The sequence below is a fragment of the Acanthisitta chloris genome, unplaced genomic scaffold (assembly GCF_000695815.1).
Source record: "Acanthisitta chloris isolate BGI_N310 unplaced genomic scaffold, ASM69581v1 scaffold352, whole genome shotgun sequence".
Lineage (NCBI taxonomy): Eukaryota > Metazoa > Chordata > Aves > Passeriformes > Acanthisittidae > Acanthisitta > Acanthisitta chloris.
The window spans coordinates 102309-128810 of record NW_008658587.1 but is presented as its reverse complement, the minus strand read 5'-3'; the positions used below and the strand labels follow the sequence as shown (position 1 = coordinate 128810).

At 41.0% G+C, this 26502-nt stretch overlaps 1 protein-coding gene across 2 annotated transcripts in view; it reads left to right on the top strand.

Moving 5' to 3' along the window:
* DTNA (dystrobrevin, alpha) overlaps positions 1–26502 on the top strand; it is a 100913-nt gene that overhangs the window by 6657 nt on the left and 67754 nt on the right. For both annotated transcript variants that reach the window (XM_009085138.1, XM_009085136.1), the window contains one exon: positions 22334–22547. In XM_009085138.1, the coding sequence (XP_009083386.1) occupies positions 22334–22547 (214 nt within the window). The remainder of the gene's footprint in view (positions 1–22333; positions 22548–26502) is intronic.

Sequence of the window (26502 nt, the reverse complement as noted above, 5' to 3'; positions counted from 1 at the left end):
GACTAATGCAAAGAAAACAAGTGGGTTTTAGTCTTCATATCTAAACTAGAATGTCAGCCTGGCTATGCATATTAAGTGCTCACTGGAGATACAGATTAACCACTCTGGAGAGAGTGCCTAGTTTTGGGGTTACATCTGTCTGCATTGCAGAAATGTTTAGTTTATTCTGTCCAAACATACTGGAGAGGCCAAGTTGTGATGGAAAAGATGTTGGAGATTATTTACAGGGTTATTAGCCACGGAGCTGATCATCCAATCACTTCTGCAGCACACTTGCCATATTTTTAATAAGTGTTTAGCTGAAGTATGAATTGAAGGGTTGGTATCACATTATAAGCAGGCTGCTAGACACAAAACCCAGGGGGCTTTTGTACCTGCCCAGCAGCTGGCTTCTCCCATTCAGGAGCAAATGTGTTGAAAGACACTATTATGTTGCATTTGGTTGTGTATTTTTTAAAATTTTATGTCTAGGAGGATGAAATTTTCACTTCATTTTCTTGTTAACAGAATAAAATAGTCTGAGGTGACAAAAGTATCCAATTAAGTTGACAGTGATGGGGCTAATTGCTTTGATAACTGTAGGCAAAGCAAATGAAAAAACTAAGGCCTAACAATAGCTTCATTGTTGGGAGTGACTGGCTAAAAGCACTGGTTGTTAATCTTAACTTTGTTCCTCATATTTATCAGCTGTGATCTGCTTTTGGGAAATTGTTGGTCCTCATCACTGCAAATCAATGCAGATGCCCTTCAGTTTGCCAGGGTGTGCCAAGTCACTTTTGGCCAGGGCTTGCCTTCTGGTTGCCATTGATAGCCTAGAAGTAATTTACTGGTCTTGTGGCAAGACTTATACTGTGTCAGTCTCTTCTGAAGAATAAAAAAACTAAAGTAACGGAGAAACTTGAAATGTCATCCTAAGAATTAGATTCTGTGCAACTCAAGGAATAATGCCTGTTGCTCTGGTATGGGCTGGTTTATGTGTGTCTTTTCACCATCAAGTACAGTTTTCTTCAGGTTGTTTTGGATAGACTGCTCCTCTCCAAGATGACTTTCTCTTATCAGTGGGAAAAGAATTCATTCATTCACCTGATAGGAATTCAAGCAATGTTTGTACAAGGCAAAGCTTCTAAACATGAACTGAGCACTGTGCTGAAATGGTTAATATCAGACCTCTGGCTCATGTTACCTACTGTTACCTACTGTTACCTACTGTTGGGATGGTTTTTTCCCTTCAGAAATTGTCATTATCCACCACCCAATAGTAAGCTCATGAGAAAAGTGAAAAAGGGACATGGGAAAAAAACCAAACCCTTTCTGCTGCATATGAGCTGCTTCATTTAGGGTAGAATATAACAAGAAAAAAATCAAAAACAGATCTGCTCCACTCCCAGTGCATAGCACCTCCTGTTACTCATGCCATCCTTGTCTTCTTTCAGATGTGCTCTCCTGCCATAACTGTGGCACACTGGCCCAGACTTACTAGGGAAAAACTGCTTGAAAAAAGTATATTTGAGGGGTTCTTTTAAAGAGCTAATTTAATAAATTGCAGAGAGCTGCTCTTGGCTACAGAATGAAGGAGTATGATGGCAGAAGCAGAGCTGCTTTGAGTGCCAGAAGTGTTGTTCTGAGAAAAGCAGAGCAGAGGTTTTATTAGCACCATCTTTTTTACCTGAAGGTGCTCATTAGCATAGACAGTCGTGGGATATCGTTTCAGAGGTAGCTATGCTTATCACACACAGTGTTTGTTTCTGCCATCTTTAATGCAGACACAGACACAAGTTCACCTCTTGGCCTCCCTTTGTGAATTCTTCACTCAGTACAGAAGGTTTCTTTGCTGAAACCTTCAGCAGCAGGCTGAGTTTTACTGATGAAGTAGGCGGCATGCAATGGGTAAAAGTGTCTTCATATTATAAGAGCCATTCTCTCTTGCCCTGTTTCTCCTGAAACTTGTTAAAACTGTCTGGACAAAGATTATAGAGAATGTGACAGTTTACCACCATTTGCCAGACTACCAGTACATATGTTGCACTTTGAGTACTAGCACTGTTGATCAAGTTAACTGCTCTGTGGAATGATTTCATTTTCACAAGAGGAAGACTGTTTTGCAGATATTTAGCCAACAGTTTCACAGTTGCAAATGTATGTCTTTCTGATAGTTCTGTAAAACTTCAAGAAAACTGCTATGCTTGTGAAAAGTATTTCTTTGAGAAAATATCTGTGAGCATTTTAAATAGAAATAAGCAAAGTGAGAAAAATCAGTATCAGTCATTGCCATTATTTGTCAAAAATTATTGTCTGTTGGATAGAATTGAATCCAGTCCAGCCTCATTCTTCAGAAAAGCAAGAAATTCTTCCTAAGAACTAAGTAAATAAAAAAGGTATGATCTTATCTTTAAAAGAAAAAATCCTGCAAATTTAAGCATTCCCCTTTGCCTATGTTAACACTACAAATAAACAACAATATAATTTACAAATTATTGTTGGCACACCTCTGGATTTGCTAAGTGCCCAAATGTGGGATGCAATATGTGACAAAAATCCCAAAAGCAAGAGACCCACAAAATTCTACATGCAGAAATCCTAAGAGCTGGGAAACTGTTAATGCACCATGAATATAAACTAATTTTATGCCTATTTCTGCTGACAATTTCTAAAATTAGAAATAATGAAAAGAGAAACTCTCTGGGTAATGTAGGTACCTTTGAGGATATGGTGGGCATGGAAAGAGATGATTGCAGGCTACTTGCTTATTACTTTGCAGAACTCTTGTAGCAATAGGCCTGTTGCAATAGCAATAGTCTTCTCTTAGTTATGAATACTAACAGAAGTTGTAGATGCCTCTTCTGTAAAGAGAAAAAAAAAAAGAAATACTAAAGTAGTCTTGAAAGGCTCTTGAGATTTGGGTGTGAATAGTTCCAAATGAATGCCAAGAGTCACGGACAGACAGACCCCAGAGAAAACACTGCTGGTGGTTACATCATATTGAGATCTCAGAATGTAAAGCAGGAGTGTGTGAGCTGACTGTGGGTGCCTTCCTGGGTGCTGGTGTTGGATGTGTTCTCAGAAAACGCAGTACCTTATCATTTGAGATTAAATTTCATTATTTGGGATAATAAAAGCAGATAGGAAGCAGTACGGAAACCTGATCAAACATGGTACGTGTTTTTTCCGGTCTGTACTGTACTAATTGTACAAAATGCAAACAGGTGCCTTCATCATCTCAGTTTTCTAAATGTGCTTTAAAGGTGGTTCTAAATACTGCACACTATGAGAATCAAGGAGAGAGATGGAAAAACTACAGGTGAGCATCATGAGGTCTGAAACAGTTACAGAACTTGAAAATCCTACAAAGCAATGTTGCTCTGACCAAGTCAAACATTAGGGTATTGTCCTTCACTTCACCTCTAGTGCATTGGGGCAGGTGTAGCAGCACCTGATGTACATTTTCACCATACACCCCTGCCCAGCTCCCCTTACTTCCAGGAAAATGCCGTCTTGGCAAAGCTGGTTTACTGTTGTTTTTCCATGGCATCCAGAAACAGAAACATCATAGGCTTTCCTAAATCAAGGCATGAAGGACCAATGACAGCAGTTAGACATATCTCTTGACATTCAGCAGTATTCAGGAACTACCAAAAAGCACAATTTATAGTTATCCCCAGTGATCATTGTGCTGCTGGTTTATTTTGAGTTTCAGTGAGTTTATTAACAAGCTGAAATGAAATACCATGTTCACATGCAAATTCCCTCTGGGCTGTGGTGACAGCAGGAGTAGGACATAACAATGCATTATAATCAAAACCATTATACCATCAAACATCACTCACTACCACAGGACTGTATGGCTAGAAAAGTACTGCTGTCCTTGAACTATCCTGAATGTGTTGTGAGATTATTCTGTGACTCTGGCTGCAAAAGCAGATTTTGCTGATTTCCCTAGATCAGAATAAATCATTGGCAGTTGAAAGACTGAATCAAAGCTGTGCTGATGATAGTAGTATGTGGCTTAATTAATGCAGACAAAAAGAGAGCTTGTTACCCTGGCAGTTTAATCCCAACACTTTAGGGTTTTCCTGTCTTTGTTTCTCCCTTCAGTGTTGTTCGGTGTGAGTGATTTTTTAATATTTTTTTAAAGTTCCTTCATTCTATCCAAGTTGTAGTACAGCTGCTTCCACAGAGGGAGTGCAGCTGCCATGACAGATGGAAACCTTGTGTATGTCCAAGGCAGTGTCCTCCACCTCCACCTGCTCTTCGTCCTACCTCCTCTGGGCTTAAGTAGTCACAGCTGAGGCACATAGGCAAGTCAGCTCAATTTCCATGGGTGCCTCCCTGACCCGATCTGCCTTTTCACATTTGTTTCAAGTTAGAATCATTTCTCCCCTCATGAAATATAATAATTTCCTACTGAAAATGAATGACAGCTATTGTAAACACATTATTTTTAGATGCTTTTCTGAAAGTTCTTTTCTCTCTGTACTCTTCTATCGCTTGTAATGCTACAGCAAGCTGCTGAAAATTTCCTAGAAACTGGCAATTTGGGTGAGAAATGATGAAATCAGCCTGTATGAGCTACTGACCCCCATCAGTACAGCAAGCAGTTTTCAAAAAATTATCTGATTAAACCTAAATGAAATGACTAGGGTTTGAGGTTTGATTTTCTTTTTTTCTGTGCTGGGCTGACAAGTAAAATATCATTTTATCCCATCCCATTCAATATGCCATTCACCACAAAATGAAAAGTCACGATACCTGATACTTATAGTAAAAGGAGAGGATAAGAAAGTCTTGATTCCACACTGGAAATAGTGCTGTGACCTTTGTGTTATCCAGTGGCTGAGGAAGTCAACAGGAGATCCAGGTTCAGCTTTCTCTTCATCATGACAATACCTGCACTAATCTTACATATCCAAAAGAGTTCCCTAAACACAAAGCTAAAGTATATTCACAAGTGTTCCAGTCTGTCCTGTTGATGTTTAACCACCAAATCTTTCATCCTTACATGCTGATATTAGGAACATATAACTCCTTCTCTTTGCTTAAACAAGTCCTCCTGCCAGCATGGTGTAAAGACATTCTTCCCTTGGCTCAGTGAGTATTTGTTTTCTCAAACATGAAATGGAGTGCACAAGAAATGTGCAAGAGTCCCATGAAGATCCTGCCACAGTGAGAGACATTCATTGTAAACTTTAACTTCTCAAGGACTCTACAGCCCATGCAATTTTATGCTTCCCCTTCTTTTATTTTTTTCCTCAGGATGGCCCTCAGAAACAGTGCCACCAAATTATGATGATTACAGAATTGTTTAGATTAAATAACTTAACCCTTCATCACTGTAGGTTTCCATGGTTAGTGCTCTGTTCTCATTGTTGGGTTTTATCCTGCTTTTCATTCCATCTTGGAAGCAATAAAGCACAAGATAGATTCAGGCTGGGTCACAGAGCAATCAAACTGAATGACAAGCAGTGTTGCCTACTTGAAAAGTGCAAAAGGTCTGCTTGGCTGCAATTTGAAACAATCTGCCTCTTGAATTTGTGATCATGGCTTTCTCATATTCTTCTAAACCCTGGTGATCAGTCTTCTGTGAGATTTGCTTAAAATCCCATAATTTGGAAAAAAAATCACCATTATTCTTCTCTGTTGATCACCTTGGATATGCTATGGTCTGCTTATTGTTATTTCATCAAGATAGAGGCTGGAAGTAATAGTTGTGTTGTTTGTTTTCTATTTTAATGGAAGCCAAGCCTTACAAGTTCCCCTGCGGTGAATGACATTATTCACGTGGGTCGTTTAAGAGGCTTTTACAAAAAGAAAAAGCACTGTATATTACAAGAGTCATGATACCATTGTGTAAGTTACTAATTCTGGTTTCCTGCAGTACCTGAATAATGGAAAGAGAGATGAGTTAATGATTTTTAAAACTTTTTTGTTCCTTTGTCTTTACCAGCGACTTAGAAAGCTCCTGGAACTGCTAGTACTGTTCCATATGGGTTTCCAGGCAACTATGGGGAAAGGATGCATATATTATACATTCTGCATTATGCATCAATTATTTAATCAAAAGTTCAAAAGGGCTTGATTTAGCATATTCCCTGCAGACAAATTCTTAGTCTGTAAGTGTTCACTCACAGCACAATATCCTGAAAATGGGTTCAGATTTTCTTTTCCTTTTAACTGTAAAAGTTTATTAATATGCTTGACAATCATAATAGCAGTTAGAAGGCTGACATATAACCTGTATATTTGGCATGTTCATTGAGGGACTGCTATTCAGCCTTTTCTTCACTGTTAGCATGACTTGTGCTTGTTAAGTAAAAGGGTTGTGGTTATCTCAGATGTCCCTGAGTATTTGCTCTTAAAGGCTGCCACTGCAAGTCTGTCTTGTACTAGATTGAAACAAGAACTATTAGTGGATATTTGAAATTAATTTTAATGTCAAAAAGATTGAACCAAACAAGGATATCTGTCTTAAACTCTTACATTTTCATTAGCTTAGAGATTGCTTTTTCAAAAGTTCCCCTGATTCCAAGTGGCACCTGTTAAAAACAGGAGTTGCAGAAGATTGTCTGCTAATATTCTTTTGTCCCTTATAGAGGAAAATTACTGAATTGGCTTTCTCTGAGTCAGAAGTTGACAGACATATGGACTAGGTCACGTCCCAAGTATACCTACATGCTGCCCTCTGCTACACAGGTAGCTCAGCCCTGCCTGGATGCAGACAGCTTTTGTAATTGGATCATAGCTGAAAATCTCTTCTTACTGACTTCCTGAACTCTGTGAAGACTGCCATTCACTGTGCTATTTCTGATGACTTTCCTGAGGCAGGTTTAAGGTTGGACAGACTGTTCCGTTCCCCACTGGTGTCTCTGAACATCGGCTACTGGCAACAGGCATCAATCACCTTTGTCTGGCAGCCTTTGGCTTAGTTACCCCAAACCAGAAATTTTTTGTATCTTATTTCACATTGGTACTCCTAATAAACACTTCAAACACAAGAAAATAAATTATTATTAGCTTAGTACTCTTCTAGACCTAAACTTGCAGAATACACAGAGACATACTGTTCGGGAGAAGCAAAGTGATACCTTGGCCATCACAGCATCTCTGTGTATCTTCTGTTTCTTCAAGTGAGAGCTCTGTCTTCTTTCACCCTCTTGTTTTGCCCCTCAAACTGTAGCTGTGTTTTTAAGTCTTCTTCATAATTTCCCTGTCTCTTCTCAGCTTCATCTGTGGCATTTGCTTATTTCTGTCTTCTCTGCAGTCCTCATTCTCTTGGCTACTCTCTCCTTCCTTTCCTGTTACCCTCTTGGCTCTGAGAACCCTTTTTCAGGCAAACCCGCTTTTGAGCCTTTGTTCTTTTTCCTTGAGCTGTTCAGATCTCTCCTGTTCAGGTGTTTTGCTGGGCTCCCCCTGATGCCACGTGAGCACCTCCATAATGTGTCAGAGTGCATTAAGTAGTGTGGCTCAATGCCTGTCACATTCTCTCCGATTTTTTCCGTATGCCATCATATTTATGTGAAAAGGCGGAAAAAAAGTAGCAAGTCCTCTGTGGGCAGGTATCAGTGAGTTTGGTGATCACGGTCCTTTGTTCCTGAAGAGTTTCATTTTGAAGTCCTGTGTCTCTGGACTCAAAGCAGTAAGCATTGAGCTCAGTCCATACACGTTTTCTCTAGAGATTAAAGGACAGTTTCTATGTTCTTGCAGAAAATTGTTTTCCTGAGAAGACAGGCAGGAGTATTTTGCCCTATCTGTGTGTCGTAGCATTTCAAAGTTTCCTTCTCCGCTGCATCTGTGAGCTTTTTTTGCCCTGTCCTGGTGTTTGCATTTTCAGTTGGCTCAGGAGAATGACACTACACAGTTCTCCTCCACCTTAACCACACAGTCTGCACCATCATCCTGCCTCAACAGTGGTCTCCATTACAGCCTCACACAGTCTGGTCTGTCTCCAGCCATTCCTCATGCCCATCTCCAGTAACTTTTACAAATAAGCCCACTGTGGAGCCAGCAGGGACACTGTGGTGAATGTTATCATCAATTATGGACTTCTTCAAGGTGAAGACAGCAAATAGTCCATAGAGGGGAGGTCAGAATGTGGGACCTGACATCATTTTTATTCTAATTCTCTCCTTCTGAATTCCCAAAGAGTGGGTTTTTTCCATGTTCATTTGTTTTCAGTTACATCAAAAGTCAGGTTTGTGTAACTCTAACAGTATAAATCAACTTTATAACACCCAGAATATTCAAAGAGAAGCTTTAGCTTAGCCATTATCTCATATTTTTAGTGCACCTAGTTTTATTTTCTGTCAGTCTTAGTGGAAGATTTCATACAGCAAATATCTGGTATACAAGTACAGATTATGAAAACAGAAGATGTTGGCCATAAAAACAATTTCTTGGTTTTATAAGTGTGAAGAGACTGCACCATATAATGTCCTCAGTGGGTGTAGTTATTAATACAATTCTGGGTCTCTACACAATTAACATTCAGCTTCCTGGCATTAATGTTTGTGATATACAGTGGCTTTACAGAGGCTGTTTATCTTGTGCTGAATCAAGGCATTCCTATGCTGAATTCAGGCTGAACTGTATCTGTGATATTGTTGTTGGCTGAAGAGGATTTCTATCTAGCAGGGTTTTTGCGAGCAGTTTTTGGCCCTTTACTGAATAAAGTGTGGGCTAATTCCACAAGAAGTTCTCTGTATGCTCAGCCTTTTCTTTGGTCCACGTGGATGGATAGATAGATGTCTCCTTTCCTGACAGGAAGCAAATTGAAAGTAACTCTGTTGAACTCACTGACATCACTATGGCACAAAGGAAAGAACGAATCAGTCTCTTGGTGTGTATTGTTTGAGGAGGTTGAACTCAATTTCTGATAAATGAAGTCAACACTAGTATCATACTGCGTCTCTTGTAAAGGGCCTGATCTCCCCCAAGTTTAATTTTCCACATTTCAGTCATCTATATTTTGCCTTGAAACTGTTGTTTTGACTTGGATTTGCAGGATTGCGTGTGTAAAATAAAGGATGACAGATAAGTGGCCATGTACATCGAGACTCTTACTCCATCTAGGGGCCCTGACAACATCATTAAAGAGCTTCTGTCACACACAGGAGGAAGGATAAATGTGCAAAACTTGACCTAAATCTCATTTATCTGTCATTTCACATTCTTCAGTCTTGTTTCCTCTCTCATTGTTGCTGATTGCAGAGCTATGTTTGTATCAGCTGGAGCTTTTCTCCTTTTCTTGTCCCATTCCTTATTTCCTCAAGAGATGTGAAGTTTGAATGCATGTTATTGTAAGGGAGAGACAGTGCAGTTGGTTTCTGGTATGGGAGTCCTGATTACTGAGCAGATCACCTGTGGAAGTGAAGCACCGACCATCTCTTGCAGAGGACATTGCTTCGAATATGGGTAATGTCAGGAGGGCAAATGTAGAAAGATTGTGCGAACACAAAGCTAGTGTTCAGGCAAATATTCTTTACAGTTTCTCTGAATGAGATGCTGTCTACTCAAATGAAATTGATACCCCAAAAATAGATATTCCAATGCCAGATTCCATCTCTCCCTGTCGCAAAGCTGATTACAGCTCATATCCCGAAAGATTTGGGGACAAATAAATTGTGTTGTTTTCATATGCAATACGTGATTAAACACTTATGAAAGCTTGAACCTATGGCAGTAATTAGCAACTCTGTTACTAATCTCAGCAAAAAGTTAAATGAGGTCAGAGTCTGAACTGTCCTTATGACTTCAGGCAGAAGATGCTTTTTTACCAAAGCCCTGCATGTCTCACGAATGTCTTGCTTCATAGCAGTGCTCTCGCTCTCTACAGCTGAAGCTGATACTGGGACCTTGTCCCAGAAACCCTGTGGATTGACCCAAACTCTTCAGAAGAGAGAAGCATATGCTAACAGTCTTTAGGATGTCTCCTCTGCTCTGGGGATGAAAAATGCAGTTCTGGTATCAGACAGTTTACCCAAGCATTAAGTTCAGCTTAAGTAGTTCTCTTTTTTTAATAGATGAAAATGTTATGGGTCAAATTCAGTCCACATTACGTAAGAAAATATTTAAATTAATAGAATAAGGATCAGGTTAAGAATTTGCATATATGTAAAATATTATGTCTTTTATATTCAAGAAAGAGCACGATTCATCTTTCATTAGTATTCCATACCTTGTGTTGCTGTTTACAGTGTTGCCAACCCTGAATGATTTAAAAAATAATAATGCAGAAGACAAAGTAACCATGGCTCAAACCCTGAAAAACCAGAGATGTGCCGAGGAGGGGTTTTATTTTCAAGCAGTTCTAAATGTTTAATAGGTGCTCATTCCATCTCACTGACCTTTGTGATGTGAATGAACCTTAAAGGCTGATAATGTAATCTCAGCTTGTTTTCTATAATCATCAGGTAAGAAAGTGTTATAAAGAACTGTTAAATCACATATTCTCTTATCATCACAAGCGATTTTTTAAAGAAAGCAGGAGTTAATGTGAGACTGGGGATAATGCCCTGTATCCTTAGAGCTGGTAACATGCACTGCTTCAAAATTAATGAAAAATGTAAATAACCCAATTTGTTAACATTTGCATTCACTCTACACTTGCTTTTGGCTGGTAACAGTGTGAAAGCAAGCTGTAGTCCTCTTGTGGCATGGGGAGTGTCTGAGGGGAGCTGGCAGTGGTTGTATCAACAGGAAAAAAACTGAAGTTATTTATGAAAGAAAGATATAGTATTAGTCAGACTTGCCATTTGAAGAAACATACTACTGGAGGAGATTTTATCACTGTAATAAGGATTTCCAACACAGGTTTGGCATTGTTTGCCTGTCGCATGTGATAACCAGTGTGGGACATCCACACGGCCAAGTCTCCGCACATAGTCTTGACTCAAGGAAATACAGAGACAAGGCCATTTCCTGGAGACAGCTGTGGGGATGCGCCTTTGGTCCCTGTTGTCTCGCTTGACATTGTGCCAGTGGAGAGTTAAAATCTCAGAGCAAATGTGGCAGCGTTTACTAAAATACACCCAGTAGTGCCATCCTGTGGTCAGGACTGTGGCTGTTCCCCGACAGCTGGTCTGTCTCCTTACACACCCTCTCAATTGTGCCAGCCTCTCAAATTGTGGTTTTTGCTTCGTATGTTCAGTCATTTCTGAACTTCTAGTTTAATCTCCTAAGTAGGAGGGCTGAGGCATGCCTTTTTATTGTCTCTGGAAACATTTTTTGAAAGTCTCCATAATTCAGTTTCTATATTCAGTTTCAGATTCACCAGACCTATAGCAGAGAAAACTTTGAATATCAATTGCAGATACAGTATCATCCAGCCTTGGAGATGTTTTTTTGCCACCTTTTGGGAGTGTAGAAGCGTTTTTCTAAGATTTTGTTGGTTGTAATATAGTATAGGGAGATATTTCTTTTAAAATATGAAATGCTGTAGTTTTACAAATTGACATAAGAACTCAAATTTAAGGCAAATTGACCTAATTTTAAGCAAAATGAGAAAGCTGCTGTGTATGATACATATTTGTTGGTCAAGTCTTGTTACCTTATGTCCCCATGAGTTCTTTGTCTAATTGAAAGCTGATGCTTGCAAAACCTCTTTGAAGGAACTATTGAGTCAGACTGAGGCCTGATCATGCAATGCCTTAAATAAAGCCTTTCTCATTAAAACAGTATTACAATGGAATAGCAAGAATAAGAGTGACACATAATGTAGGAATATCATTTTGCAGAGGGGGCGGTTAAAAAGTTTCTGGTTATGGAATACATGTAGCAGCAGGTCTGCTGTTTGCACGCTGGTCTTTAATTCATAAATACATTTAACTCTTAAAATAAGAGAATTATGTGTGATCAATGGATTTAAGCCACGTGACTTCTTAGCAACAGTGCAGGGTGTTAATTCTTTCCTGGTTGTCATCAAAATACTAAGAAGCTAAGAGTTAGAATTTTTTAATTATTTCATTTTATATATGTCATATTTCAGTCAGCTTTTCCAATAAATTCTTTCAAAGTATGTTTAAAAGAGGGAAACACACTGCCAGCATCTGGGTGGCTAGGAGATAACGGCACTCAGGGTGCATCACCCACCATTCCCTTTTGCAGAATTGGCTGTCATTAGTGCTGCTCCTTGGGGAGACTGGTGGCTTCTTCTGCCACCCACAGAGAGCCCTTCAAGCTTAGGTTAAATATAGGAGAGACAAGATGGGCAGGAATTGACAGCATGGGGGGAAGGAACTTTTATTGTAAATCAAATAAATGTAAAAGCGAAATATTTTACTGGAGATCTTTACATGCTCTTACGCCTTGGTGAATATTTCAGTGTATTCTTAGCCTAATGATTATTCCTCATCAGTAGCATTTGACCAAAGTCCTGTAGTGATCAGAATCTCGGAAGATTTCAGAATAACTCATTCTACCTTCTGGGCAGAGTGTAGGTAAAGGATAATAGGATGCAAGCCCAGAGGAACCTTTAGAACTTTTTCCCCACATTTTTGTTGCCTCAGTTGTACACATCGTGTCCTACAGATTTCCAGACACCCAGCAGCCAGGCTTGGTACCCACTTGGGAATGTCTGCTGTGCATGCAGTGTGCTGTTGTTTGGCACATGCACAGAGAACCAAGCCCCTGATGGCTGGGACGTCATTTGTCCCATGTGGTGTCACATGCACAGGTGATGTGTGTGAATCCAGTGAGTTCAGACACAGCTGACTCCCTACATTTCACACTAGTTCAGAAGAAAGGTGTTTCCATTGGCTGGTCTGATGTTTAGTTCCTTATCTAGGCACTCCTCACCACTGGGATGGGCAGGTAAAAGTCTCACAGCACAGGCAAAAAGGTGAGGAGCAGGAGGAATGCATGCAGCTGACAGGGGCCTAGATGATACCTCACTTTGAGATCCCTTGGCCTTCAGGGGAAAACTTGAGGGAATATCTGAGCCCTTTGTACACTTAGCACAAAACCTCTTGAGGGTATAGAGGACTTTCTCAAGCATTCAAGGGACCTCAGGGCAGGTTCTGTGTTTTCTGTTTATTACACATGTTAGAAAAGGGTCTTGGAGCACAGCTTACTGGAAAAATGGCTTTAGAGAAGTCAGTGGGGTAACACTGATTCCTCTCCAGTAAGAAATTTTGCAGTATAGGCTCATGATTAGACAGAGACATCACAGAATCGATGAGATTGGCAGGGACTTTTGGGCAGAGCAGGGTCAGCTACAGCAGATTGCTCAGGGTTGTGTTCAGTTCGGATTTGATTATCTTCAAGGATGGAGACTCCACAGCTGCTGTGGCAACATGTCACAGAGTTTGACAGTCATCACAGGGAAAATCTTTTTCTTTTGTTTACATGCTTTCCTATATTTTGATTTCTGCCAGTTTCCTTCTGTCCTTTCACTATCCTTTCCCTGAGAAGAGTCTGGCTCCATGTTGCATTGAATCATAGAATCATAGAATGCTTTGTGTTGGAAAGGACCTTAAAAATCATCTAGTTCCAAGCCACCACCATCATGTGCAGGGACAACTTCCACTAGATGAGATTGCTCAAATCCCCATCCCGCCTGGCCATGAACAATTCCAGGGATGGGGCATCCACAACTTCTCTGGGCAACCTGTTCCAGTGTCTCACCACCCTCATGGGATAGAATTTCTTTCTCATACCTAATCCAAACCTGCTCTCTTTCAGCTTAAAGCCATTCCCTCTAGTCCTATCACTACATGCCCTTATTAGAAGTCCCTCTCTCCAGCTGTCTTGCAGGTTCTCTTTCAGATACTGGTGGACTGCAATTTTGTCTCCCTGAAGCCTTCTCTTCTTCAGGTTGAACAATCCCAATTCTGTTAGCCTTTCCTCATAGGATAGGTGCTCCATCCCTGTAATCATCTTGGTGGCCAGATATTTATACATACTTGTAAAGTCCCCCAAGGCTTCCCTCCTGTAGGCTGAATGCTTCCACTTAGCCTCTCCCCATATGACAGTTGCTCCACTCCCTTTGTCAGCTTCACTGTCACCAGGGCTGAACAGAGGAGACAGGTCACCTCTCCCCCTTCTGGCAATGTACTGCTCAGTGAGGCCTAGGAGGATGTGAGCTGCCTTTGCTCTAAAGGCATATTGCCAGTGAGCACCCAGCTTGTATTGGTACACGGGGTTATTCCTTTCCACATTCAGGACTTTATATTTCCATTTATTGCACTTCATGAAGTTCCTGTTTGCGTATTTCTCCAGCCTGTTGAGGTCCCTCTGAATGGCAGCCCAACCCTCTGATGTATCAGTCACTCTTCCCAGTTTTGTATCACCTTCAGACTTGCTGAGGGTACACTCTGCCCCATCATTCAGGTCATTAATGAAGGTGTTAAACAGTTTTGGCTCCAGGATCAGGCCTGGGGTTATACCAGTAGTGACTGGCCTACAACTGGATTTAGCGCCACTGATCACAAGATTTTCAGCTAATCTGTTCATCCAGTTTTCAGTCCACCTCACTGTTGGCTTATGCAGCCCACACTTAGTAGTTTGCCTAAGAGGCTGTGATGGGACACAGTGTTGTAAGCCTTGCTAAAGTCAGAATAAAGAACATCTGCCACTTTTCCTTGTCCTGTGAGCTAGTCATTTCATTGGGGAAGGCAAAGAGCTTGGTCACACATGACTTTTCTGTCATAAATCCATGCTGACTGCTTCCAATCACCACCTTTTCCTCAATATGCTTGGAAATGGCTTCCAGGAGGATTCACTCCATCCCCTTTGCAGAGGCTGAGGTGAGGGTTAAATTCACTGGATCCTTTTTGTTGCTCTTCTTGGAAATGAGAGTGACACTAGCTTTCTCACAGCCCTCAGAAATCTTCCCCAACTGACACAACCTTTCAAAGACTATCGAGTGGCCACTCACTGCCATCAGCCAGCTCCCTCAGCGCCTGTTGGGTACATTGCCACTCAGGTCCCATGGACATGACTATGCCAGTCTGTTTGAACATCCTCTAACTGGTTCCTCCTTCACTGAGGTTGTCCTCCTTGCTCCAGACTGTCCCACTTGTTGCAGGAGCCTTCATTCTGAAGATGAGACTTACCAATAAGCCTTGCCAAATTCAATTTCAGCTGGGCAGCCTTTGAAAAGGCTTTGATTTTTTGTGACGAACTAAATGTTGTCTGTGGTTACTTTTGGTGATAAATAATCATCCTCTTACAACTTTTCGTACTATTATATGGAACTAACAAGCACATCTTTAAAAATCAAAGCAATTGGGGATCAGAATAACATGGCAGTAAGTATTCTGAATATTCTGTTAATTTCTTCTGTAAGATTGCAGTATTTACTCACCAAGCACTGCATCTACGAAACAAAAATCAAGACAAATAGCAAGAAATTGCAGTGAAATTCGTTTTGACATTAACACATTCAAATATGTGCTCACAAGCTAGAAGTCCACCAGTCTTGCTTTTGGAAAACAGTGGTGACCAGCCCAAGAAGTGTTGATGGCCCACAGAGCATTCAGAACTGGCCCAGTGCATGCCAAGCTTATCAGATCAGCTGCCTAGCAGGTGTCCAGCTGTGCTAGAAATCACTAGGCTGTGTGAACAGTGCCTGGCAGCAGAGGTGGGCAAGGAAAGTAGACAAGAAGCCTGGGAGACATGGGAGCAGGAATAGGAACGTACAAGATATTTCCAGGTACGCACTGAACGAAGGTTCAGATATTTGGGCCATGAGTAACCTGGATGTTCCAGGCTGTGTAGAGTGACACAGCTGTCACCAGATGTACCCAGCCAATGAGCCAACTCATTTTAGCCCTGAGCAGAAGCAGCACCCTAGTACATTTTCATGTAATTTGGCACCCAGAGAGAGTAAAAGCCTGCAAGCCATCATAGCTGGCACATTGATCTGCATAGTGGTGGGATGTGCAGCTAAAGCTTTTAGGGATCATGCTACAGCTGACTGATTTGAGGGACAGCTGGACCACAAACAGGTGTAGTTTAGAGGAGAAGCACATCTCAATCAGTGCTCCATTACCTGCCCAGCAGCAGGAGAGAGGGAGCCAAACAGAAAGCGTGAGTAACTTCACAGAGCTTCTTAGCAGCGACGATGACAAATGGCTCCAATACCCTGATTTGTGATGGGTTCGTAGATTCTAATAGAAAAAAAAAAGAGTCGTCTGACATATTTTACAATATTTTTGGGATTGTTCGACAAGGAAGCATAAATCTTTCCCTTTTAATGAAATCCACCTGAAATACCTGACAGAGTCAAGTGCCATTGATTTCAAACGACAGTACTAGTGTGCTTAAACTCAAGCATGTCTATAACAGCTTTGCTGGACTGAGATCTTCATTAAATATATACTAACATTTTGGAAATAATTTAAATTAATAATTCTTTAAAAGTTTTTTCTGAATTCACCAACAAAGGAAAATCTATCAAGGAGAAGTTCTATCCTAACTATCACTTGGGCATGTTTAACCTAGATTTAGTTAGACCTGCTGTCTGTTAAGTAAATTTGAATTGATTATTAAAGCCCTAATTTAGTCGCTTCCCTTGTTTGATTAAATGTAATCTCCTCTTCCATGTTCATTTAGCAATAAATGGAGAGATAACATTGTAGAGTTCATGGTTCAGGTGGAATACAAAAAACGAAGCAGAACAGATGAAGATTTTTGCCTAAGTAGGTCCATTTAATGGTAAGAAAGCATAAGCACACTGACTGCTCTTTAATTTATGGGGATTTTTTTACTTAGAAGATAAACTTACACTACAGTTGTTTTTTTAATGCTTGCTTACGGCAACATCATTTCTTGACAACTGATGTTTGAAGTAATCTATCTCCTTTGAGATTAGTGATATATCCAAGATTGTATCTCATAGCCTTTCCATAATTCTAAATAAACTGCATGATGGAAAGAAAAATTTGTTTTTCACTGCATAAATAAATTTTAATTTCTTTGCTTTGAGTTGAAAAAAATGAATGTAGTCCATCTCTTCTCTCTCATTTCAGCTATTAAGATAGCATTATCTGCCAAACAGAAAATTACTTACTGCAAATAAAGCTACTAGTTACAATAAATCAAAAATACACTGGTTTAATGCTAATGAAGAGACTAAAAAATGCCTGAAGAAAAGAGGGTGGATCCAGATCAATAAAATTGGCACGTGTTTTTAATCAACAACATCAGATTGCTAAATTCTACTTTCTTTAAACATATCCAGGATATATCTCTTCACAGTTTAACCTGTTGACAGAGTTGTAGGTGATGAAATTCTGCCCTGTAACTACTAATTGCTTGTTTTCATCATCAAATTAGTAAAAGGTAAAAGGAAAAGATGTTCTGAACACAGGTAAAGTCAGAAAGGCTGGATGTAAAACTCAAAGGGTGTCTGAAAACTTCTTAGTTTGAGGAAAACATAAAACTCCTTTCAAACTGAGCCAGCCATCCTCAGCTGCCATTACTGATCAGCTCAGTTACAATGCGCTGGCAACAGGCACTCTCCAAATGTTGTTTTAACAGCTGAAGGAATCCACGGAAGGAAATAACATTTGTTACTTGAAGTATATTTTGATGCACTAATCTTAATTCTCTGCCGTTCAGCCAAGGTCTCTCAAAGTGTGCATTTTTTGGTAATGATTGCTATGGAGTGAGTGGCAGCCATCTGTAATGCTCCTCATCTGCCTTGTCCCACTTCTGTCCAGACACTGAACTTTATTTACATTCACTAATCACTGTCTGCTACTGAACGTGCTCAAATATGAAACCTTCCAAGCCAGTGTTTAACTATTGCTTAATGTCATAAGCGTTAAGACAGCGTTTGCCACAGGAGATCTAACAATGCAGATCTTTGGCTTAGCTGTGACTCTGGAAAACACTTAACGGAAAATCTGAAGGGAAATGTAGTTTAGCAATTGCTTATGGAAATTGCCTACAGACATCGTGGAAATGAGGGAGATCTACACTTGGGTAGCTATGCTGTTTACAGAGTGCGAAGCCTTTCCGAAGGGTCCGTGAAGATTGGCTGGGCTGCATGATTTTTGACTGCCTTATGCCACACAGGTGCTAGATAAAAGCAGCTTTTAGTCCTATTGCCTAGTGATCATCTGCTGGCACTGAAGAAACAACTGACAGATTTCTGTAGTTTTACAGATCTGCTTCAGAAAGGGCTCCTTTCTCATGCTGAGGCATAATTTGCTTTTCAGAGGGAAATGTGGGCAAGGCAACAAAAGCAGCAATAGCAATGAGAAGTTAAAAACAAACTTGTGGAGTTTTATCTGTTGAGGGAATTTAAGGCAGGTTTTAGGAGATAGAAAGCTCTCCTGCATCTGTATGCTGGTTTGTTACACTGCAAACTCTTCTTGTTAGCATCATAGTAGTATGTAGAAATCAGATTTGGCTTTTATTGCACTACATGTTGTGCAAAAAAGGTAATGAGATATACCTTCTTCACTGAGATTAAAACAGTCTCAGGGATGGATAAATAAATAAATGAGTATAGCAGGTATTATGGAAAATGGAGAGAAGATGAAAATTAAAATGAGGAATGTAAGCTTATGCAAAGTTTGCAAGGCTGACATTTTGTTATTACATTGAAAAAATCCAGGTATCACCTTAGCTGTAGGCATACATTTCTATCGGTGCAAGCGAGTGGAGCTTGCAGGGTCCTGTGTTTTACTCTGCCTTTTCCCAGTGTTGATAGGTTGACTTGGCAGTGTGATATAATATGTAAGAGTCTGCTTACTATGAGAGTAAACTTAAAATAGTAGAATTTGAGGTGATAGTAGGACGCTACACCTGGATGTAATCGTCCCAAGGTCAGGTGATGGCTATGACAGGATCTGGTAGCCATTCATATAGATTGAAGTATTTATTATTCAGATTTTATATAAAACCTGTATTAGTCAGACTAGAAAAGACATCTTTTCTTAATGTTTAAAGAGGAAGGTGTGGGATTCATCTCAGTTAACTTTACCAGCTCCAGGGTTACATGTCTCATGTAAACTGGTCACTTAAGGCTTTGTCTGTAGTCAGTGAAAAAATATGGGCAGCTTCAAAGCACTGTTCATCCCACCTGTCTCCAAACAGCTGCTTTAGGGTGTCTTTTTCTTTCACTGACATGAGAGAGAGAGCCTTGATCACCAGCTGAGAGTAGACACCTAATTTTTTACCTTTAACTTTGCCATGTGAATTCTCATCCATAACAACTGACTTGAGTAAAGGTCAGAGACTTCAGTCCTCTGTATAGCAGTCTAACAAACTCTCCTTGTGACTTTGAGCTAGACATTTCATCAGATATTTTCAAAATTAGTAGTTCTTGTTAAATGTCTGGCTCATGTCCACCTTCCATTTCCTCCTCCAGGAAGTATTACTTTCCAGCCTCTGTAGAGAGATTTGAAATTCATGAATAAAATGCAAAATAAAATAGTGCAGTGGGATTGTTGTTTATTCAGCTTCAAGTGGAACCAAAGTGTTTCTGGAGAAAAAAATCCCAAGTAAAATTATTTATAGTACAAATACACAGCAGTTCCTTGAGACTAATATTTTATGGTGGGTAGGGGACTGTTACAGCTCTGTAATTTCCAATAAGTCATTTTCTTCATCTTGTGCCCTACCTTTCTGGCATAGAAATGAACATCAGGAGAGCTTATGAGGCTTTCAGATTAAAGGTTACACTAAACCCAGTAATTTTCTCTCAGATGTTTATTGTACTGATGTTATTAGTCCCATGTCTGCTAGCCTCTGGACATTTTCCTTCCCAGGACCATCATCAAAACTAACTCTGGATATGACTGTGTTGTGAAAAATATAGTATCTGTAGGAAAACAAAACAACAAAACAAGACCACATTAAAATCTGACAGCCACATAGCATCAGTACTAGATCAGGCAAAGAATAAAGACACCAGCCCCTACTTCAGCCTCATACACTCACAGATAAACAGCCTGTCGCTGTTTATTCTTTTCCCACCAGCTCTAATGTTCCTGATTTTACGTCTTATTCAGTATTTGTGATAATAATTTGTGCCCTAATAATTTCTGCCTTGGTCAACAGTGCTAGTACCCCTGTTTGTGCTGTTTCTTGGGTTGCACTCCTGTTAGTGTAGCCCAAAGTCAAGGTGAGACATTTGCATATGGCATTACTATTTTTTTGCTATTTGTTATGCCTGGTAATTCTTCATGTTGTTATCTTGTTGGTGTAGCCATGGTTCAGGTCTGACAGTTTGCACCCAGAAGCTGGCCTGGTAAAACTGCTGATGGAAGCACCTTCTCCTTCATCTGCTTGGTCTGAATTTCCAGACCCAGCCCTTATGGCCAGCGATAGCCAGACCTTGAGGGAAACCTCACACTCATCTTCTGCTCACTGCCTGCCCTTCTCCTCTTAATAAGGCCACAATATATATGCACATGGTCCAGCCAGTTGCTGCATCTTCTGGCGTGTTGCTCTGTATTTCTTGTATTTTCCTTGTCTGCCTTACAGTGGTGGGATGCTCATCAACCCTCCTCTCCTGAACCAGGCAGTGTGCTGCTTTCTGGTGACTTCCTCCATTTTCTGCCTGGTCTGGCTTGTGAGCCATGTGGAGAAGCTGCCCACAAAGGGGGTTGTTATGTGCAGGCTGTCTTCCTGGAGATCGTTCATCTCCCATTTGTCCAGATTACCACTGTGGCAACTTGACCATGAAAACTGATTGAATGGGAATGGGAATGACTGTATTAGAAGGATCTGAGACCTATGCCAGATTTTTTTGTGAGGAAGTTGCTCTTCCACCAGCTAGAAAACAAAAAAAGAAGTGTTCAGAGAGGTTGTATACTCTAGCCACCCAGCTTAATTCAGGATGGTGCTCTGAAGACAACCTGCCAGCATACAAGGTTGCCTATAGAATTTTCCTTCTGATACAAAGTTAAAGTAAATATTTAGGTGTCACAGTGGACCTGCTTTCAGGTTTTCCTGGTTTTTTGCTAGGGAACATCAAGAAGAAGGGGAAAAAGTGCCTTGTCCAGTCCCTAAAGTAGTTGCTGCTGCTGTTACTACTCATCTGTGTGGTATATCTTCCTCCTTGGGCTCACACATGCACTACAGGGCATTAGAAGTTATTTTTTCCTGAGGCAGAAGGAGGGAAACCCAATCATAGGGCAGAATTCTAGACAAATTTTAATTACTCTCTCTGGTTTCATTACCTATTTTCTCTGAGCTTGCGTTTCCCTGCCATCAGACCATCATGTCACATTGCGGTCTGAGATAGCACCTGCAAACCAATCAAGTAAAAATATAATGAGGAGGATTAGAATTAAATTCCTCTATCCACACCAAAAAATGGATCTCCTTCCACATACAGCTGGCTCTTGATAAGTCATAAGACATATCACCATGCTGAGTAATGAGAATTATGCAGTAGTTTCTCTAGTGAAAAAAAAAGAGAATGTACACCCTGAACCTCATGATTTATTGCTTATTGACATTTTAGTAGGACAGTAGGTAATATTTAAGATTAAAAAAGGTAATGAATCTTTGAGTTCAGGTTTGAACTAAGTCCAAATTTTGAATGACTGTAGGGGTTTTTTATATTTTTGGCATAGTCCACTGCTTCTGGAAATGCCAATCTGCGGCAAGCTGATCATACTGCCACAATAACAGTGCTATGCAAACAAGATTTCTGTTTGGGTGCAATATGAAGGGTGAGCAAAGATTGTCCTTTAAGCTGTCCTTGTAGGTAAAAACAGCCCCCATCAAATTCAGCTTAGACCAGGACTTCATGAAAGAGAGAGATTTAACAAATCATTTGGCAAATATATTTAGAAGACACAAAATATGACTTTGAGATCATATCATTATGTGTTATTTGTTTAAATGTAGCTTGTCTACCCTGACTCAATTACAATTCTGTTTCTGTAAAATATTTTGCTTTCCATACGAATAGCTGAAAAGAATTTTCAAAATATCACTATGTGATAAGCACTTAGTATTCGTAGGATCTTCTGAAAAGCCCATCTGCTATGCAAATTAATATCTAAGAGTAACTTCTGAATGGGAATTCATAAAGGCATGGTTCAGAAAAACAATTAGCATATGTTTACCTTCCAGCGATTTCGTAAAATACAGACTTGTGCTTGAATACGTCATACAATGAGGAGTGATTTATGGAGCTGAGGTTGTACTCGTTACAACTAGTAATATCAATATATGGTTTGCTTATTAACAATATATTATTTGCTCATTCCTCCACCAAATTCAGTTCTCGGTGGTGGAAAATAAATTAATTTGTTTAATTGCTCACAGAGCATGTTGTGCATGGTTGTGTTTATTCCCCACTGTGTTGGGGCAAAAGGTGACTTTTTTCTCAGTTGCACATGTCCCAGCTGAGTGTTTCTGTGCTGTCCCTTAGTGCACTTGGTGGACATCTGGAATGTGATAGAAGCCTTGCGGGAAAACGCGCTGAACAACCTGGACCCCAACATCGAACTGAACGTGGCTCGCCTGGAAGCTGTGATTTCAACCATCTTCTACCAGCTCAACAAACGGATGCCCACGACCCATCAGATCAACGTGGAGCAATCCATCAGCTTACTGCTGAACTTCTTGCTAGCGGCCTTTGATCCGTAAGTCTGCCTTCCTTCCCTCCTCTCCCAGCTGGTGAAAGGATTTCACTTTCTCCGGAAATATCTTTGGAAAACAATCGAACCAGCTCGATTCTAACCCAAATAACAGGCATGTGAATAGTGCTAACTAGGGAGAGAACCTAAATTAAGGGCCTCTGCTTTCCTTTCTGTCGAGCCAAATTCAGCACAACTGTGTTTTCATCCAGTTACTCAGACTTGTTCCAGTTTATATCAAAGAAAAATTATCTACAGAAACAAATTTACATCCACTTCTAATTTGCCTTGTTATTTATTGACACACCAGTGGCTGACACCACTGCAATGCCTCTGCAGCAGTGCCATGGGTTAATAGCTCATTATTTTGAAAGAGCTCATTTCCCTGCAAGTTCTTGCAGCTGTAAGCAATTTTTTTTTCTGGCTCATGCCAGTGCAGCATGATTTTGAGACCATGACAGAAATAGGATTAAAGACCTGGAGGTGATGAAATTCGTGTTGTTTATTACTGCATAGGACCCATATTACAAAAAGAAGTTTGAGATAAAGTGAGCCACTTACCTTAATGAGTATACATATTACAGTTTCCTGAATACATAGTTAGCAACCTGTACTGCAATATTTACAGTCCTCAAAACTGAATTGTTGGAGTGCAGTGGTTAAGTCTGACAGATGCAGATAATCTATTGTCACTTTGTGGTTTATATTTTGAAAATTCAACACCTGAAAACACTGGCCATGACCCATTAAAATAAGGGTGCTGCCCGTCCTCCCCTCCCTCTTTCCAGTCCTCTCGCTTGGTGCCCTGCTACTGGGTGTCATTGAGCACCTTTCGGTGCCAGACCAGCCGATGGCTCAGTCACCATGGCAACAGGGAGAAAAAGTAGATGTTCCACATCAGAAGGCTGCACTCAACCTCTCCTCCAGCCCCTTGGAGGGGAAGAAAAGAAGCCAATCCATTGTGAAACTATAGCCTTCAGGAATGTTTTTCTCCCCTCAAGGGCAATAAAAGAAGGAACAGGCATTTTAATTCAGACCTGTGTAGCTGTGTCGAGAACACGAGAAGACACTGAAAATGGCCAGATGTATTCATTGCTGCACTCTACAAGCAAACTGCTTCCCAGGTGGTAAACACAGGCAAAAACCCAGGACTGGGGAAACAAGACCTGCAATAATGTGCTTGTTTTGTAGCTTACTGTAAAGGGGCAAAGATCTCAGCTCTGCTGCAAGGCTACTTGCAGCAAAATGGAGGAGAGGAATTTACTCCTCTGTAGGGAATCAGAGAATGTTCTGAAAGGTAAGGTTTTGCTTTCCCTGAAAACATCCCATCCACTGCGGTTCATGACCTGTTTCTGGTCTCCTGTCAGGCTCTCCCAAGGGTGAGGAGGCTGTGTGCCTCACACCGTTCGCCGAGGAGCAGCTGTCTGTCGTGCTGCCCCTGAGAGGAGTGAATGGGATGCACTTCCCAGAAGGACAGAGGCACCCAAGGAACCCCCAGGAAGAGGCTCGCTGCTCTGGGGTCAAAGATAGGGACTAGTTGCCTATCACCCCATTTTAAATGCACCAAACATCTGGCATGATGTTCAGGTGCAATCTAAGAAAGCTCTGTTTGGGCTTCATGGACATACATGGCAGCAATGTCTCTCTGTACTGTATTGGGAGTTTGGATACCTGTCACAAATACAGACATACCAGTTAAGCATCTGATTCTCGAAATATGCTCTGCCCTTTAGTATGGTTCATGTTACTGAAGTTTTGGGTTGGATGTTCGTTCAGTAACCACTGGTGATCCAGATTTCCTGGTTTCTGGGAAACAGAAAAGGATGTGGCTTTGTGACAGCTGCTGGGGTCTAACTGGAGCTGATGTCTCTGCTTCTCATGTTGCTCCTTTCCCTCCCCTCCAGTCCAGCAGAAAGATCATTCTCTGCTGAAGGCTACAAGGTGATGGAAGGAGGAGCAAGGTGATTTCATGCTCAGAGAGCAGCAATGCTTTGCATGTCTTCCAGAGAGACCTGAACAAGCTCAAGAAATGAGCCCATGGATATCTCGTGAGGTTTAACAAGCCCAAGGGCAAGGTGCTGTACCTGGGTGGGGGCAGTCCTCAATATCAGTACAGGCTCAGATCAAGAGCAGCCTTGCTGAGAAGGACTTGGGAGTGCTGGTGGTTGAGAGGCTGGACATGAGCCAGCAATGTGCACTCACAGCTCAGAAAGCCAAACGTGTCCTGGGCTGAATCAAAAGCAGCATGGCCAGCAGGTCAAGGGAGGTGATTCTGCCCTTTTCACCACTCTGCTGAGACTCCACCTGGAGTACTGCATCCAGGTTTGGGGTCCACAGCACAGGAAGGATTCAGAGGAGAGCCACCAAGATGCTTAGAGGGATGGAACACTTCTCCTATGAAGACAGGCTGAGAGAGCTGGGGTTGTTCAGCCTGGAGAAGGCTTTGGGGTGACCTGATTGCAGTCTTCCAGTACCTGAAGGGAGCCTACAACAAAGATGGAGAGAGATGTTCTAGAAGGATGTGTAGCGATAGGGCAAAGGGGAATGTCTTCAAACTGAAAGAGAGTAGGTTTAGACTGAATATCAGGAAGAAATTCTTCACTCTCATGGTGGTGAGACACTAGAAGAGGTTGCCAAGAGAGATTGGGGTGACCTGATTGCAGTCTTCCAGTACCTGAAGGGAGCCTACAACAAAGATGGAGAGAGATGTTCTAGAAGGATGTGTAGCGATAGGGCAAAGGGGAATGTCTTCAAACTGAAAGAGAGTAGGTTTAGACTGAATATCAGGAAGAAATTCTTCACTCTCATGGTGGTGAGACACTAGAAGAGGTTGCCAAGAGAGACTGTTGATGCCCCATCCCTGGAAGTGTTCCAGGCTGGGTTCAGCCTGGAGAAGGCTTTGGGGTGACCTGATTGCAGTCTTCCAGTACCTGAAGGGAGCCTACAACAAAGATGGAGAGAGATGTTCTAGAAGGATGTGTAGCGATAGGGCAAAGGGGAATGTCTTCAAACTGAAAGAGAGTAGGTTTAGACTGAATATCAGGAAGAAATTCTTCACTCTCATGGTGGTGAGACACTAGAAGAGGTTGCCAAGAGAGACTGTTGATGCCCCATCCCTGGAAGTGTTCAAGGCCAGGCTGGATATGGCTTTGAGCAACCCAATTTGCCCATAGCAGGGGGGTTGGAACTAGATGATCTTTGAGGTCCCTTTCAACCCAAATCATTGTAGTTTCTATGATTCTATGATACATGAAGAACAAGGCTGCGAGGCAGGACGAAGTCTTCTTACTCTCCCCCCATTTATAGAAACTGGACAGTAAAACTGAATCATCTGGAGTCTTCTCTGATAAAAAAAGGGAGGTTTATGAGGTGCGTGAATCATACCAAAATCACAACAGCCAAACAATCCTGTTATCTTTATTCTGGCTCATTCATAGATTGCTTAGCCTTGTGTTTTAAGGAAACAGTTGGCCTGCAGATATGCTACCCAAATTTCTAGGTAACTATTAAGGAATTATTTCTCATGTTTATTAATGGATGTTAATATGATCACATTTGATGCTATGAACGCAATGGAAAAATAACCAAAACCCTAAAACACCCAGAACAGCTTTTTCAGACCAAAACAGTAGTCTAAGACCAAATAACTCTTCGGAATAAATGAGAAGGCTGTTCTAAGTGATCATGGATGGGTTTGGTGTTTGTGGCTATGCAGAATGATGGCTCCTCCTGCCATGCTGTGGGCAGGTCCAGAGAAGGTGGTGCAGTTTCTCATGTCCCATTTGAAATGCAAAGGAAGTGGAGAAATGGAGCCTGTGACTTAACATATATGAAAGGACCACAAGGGACAAAGTTATTTCATGTTTTAAAATCTAATAAGCCTACCACTGTCTCATTTATTTAGTTCTATTTAAAATATGTGTTGCTCTATGTGTACTGTGCTGGCTGAAGATCCTCCAAG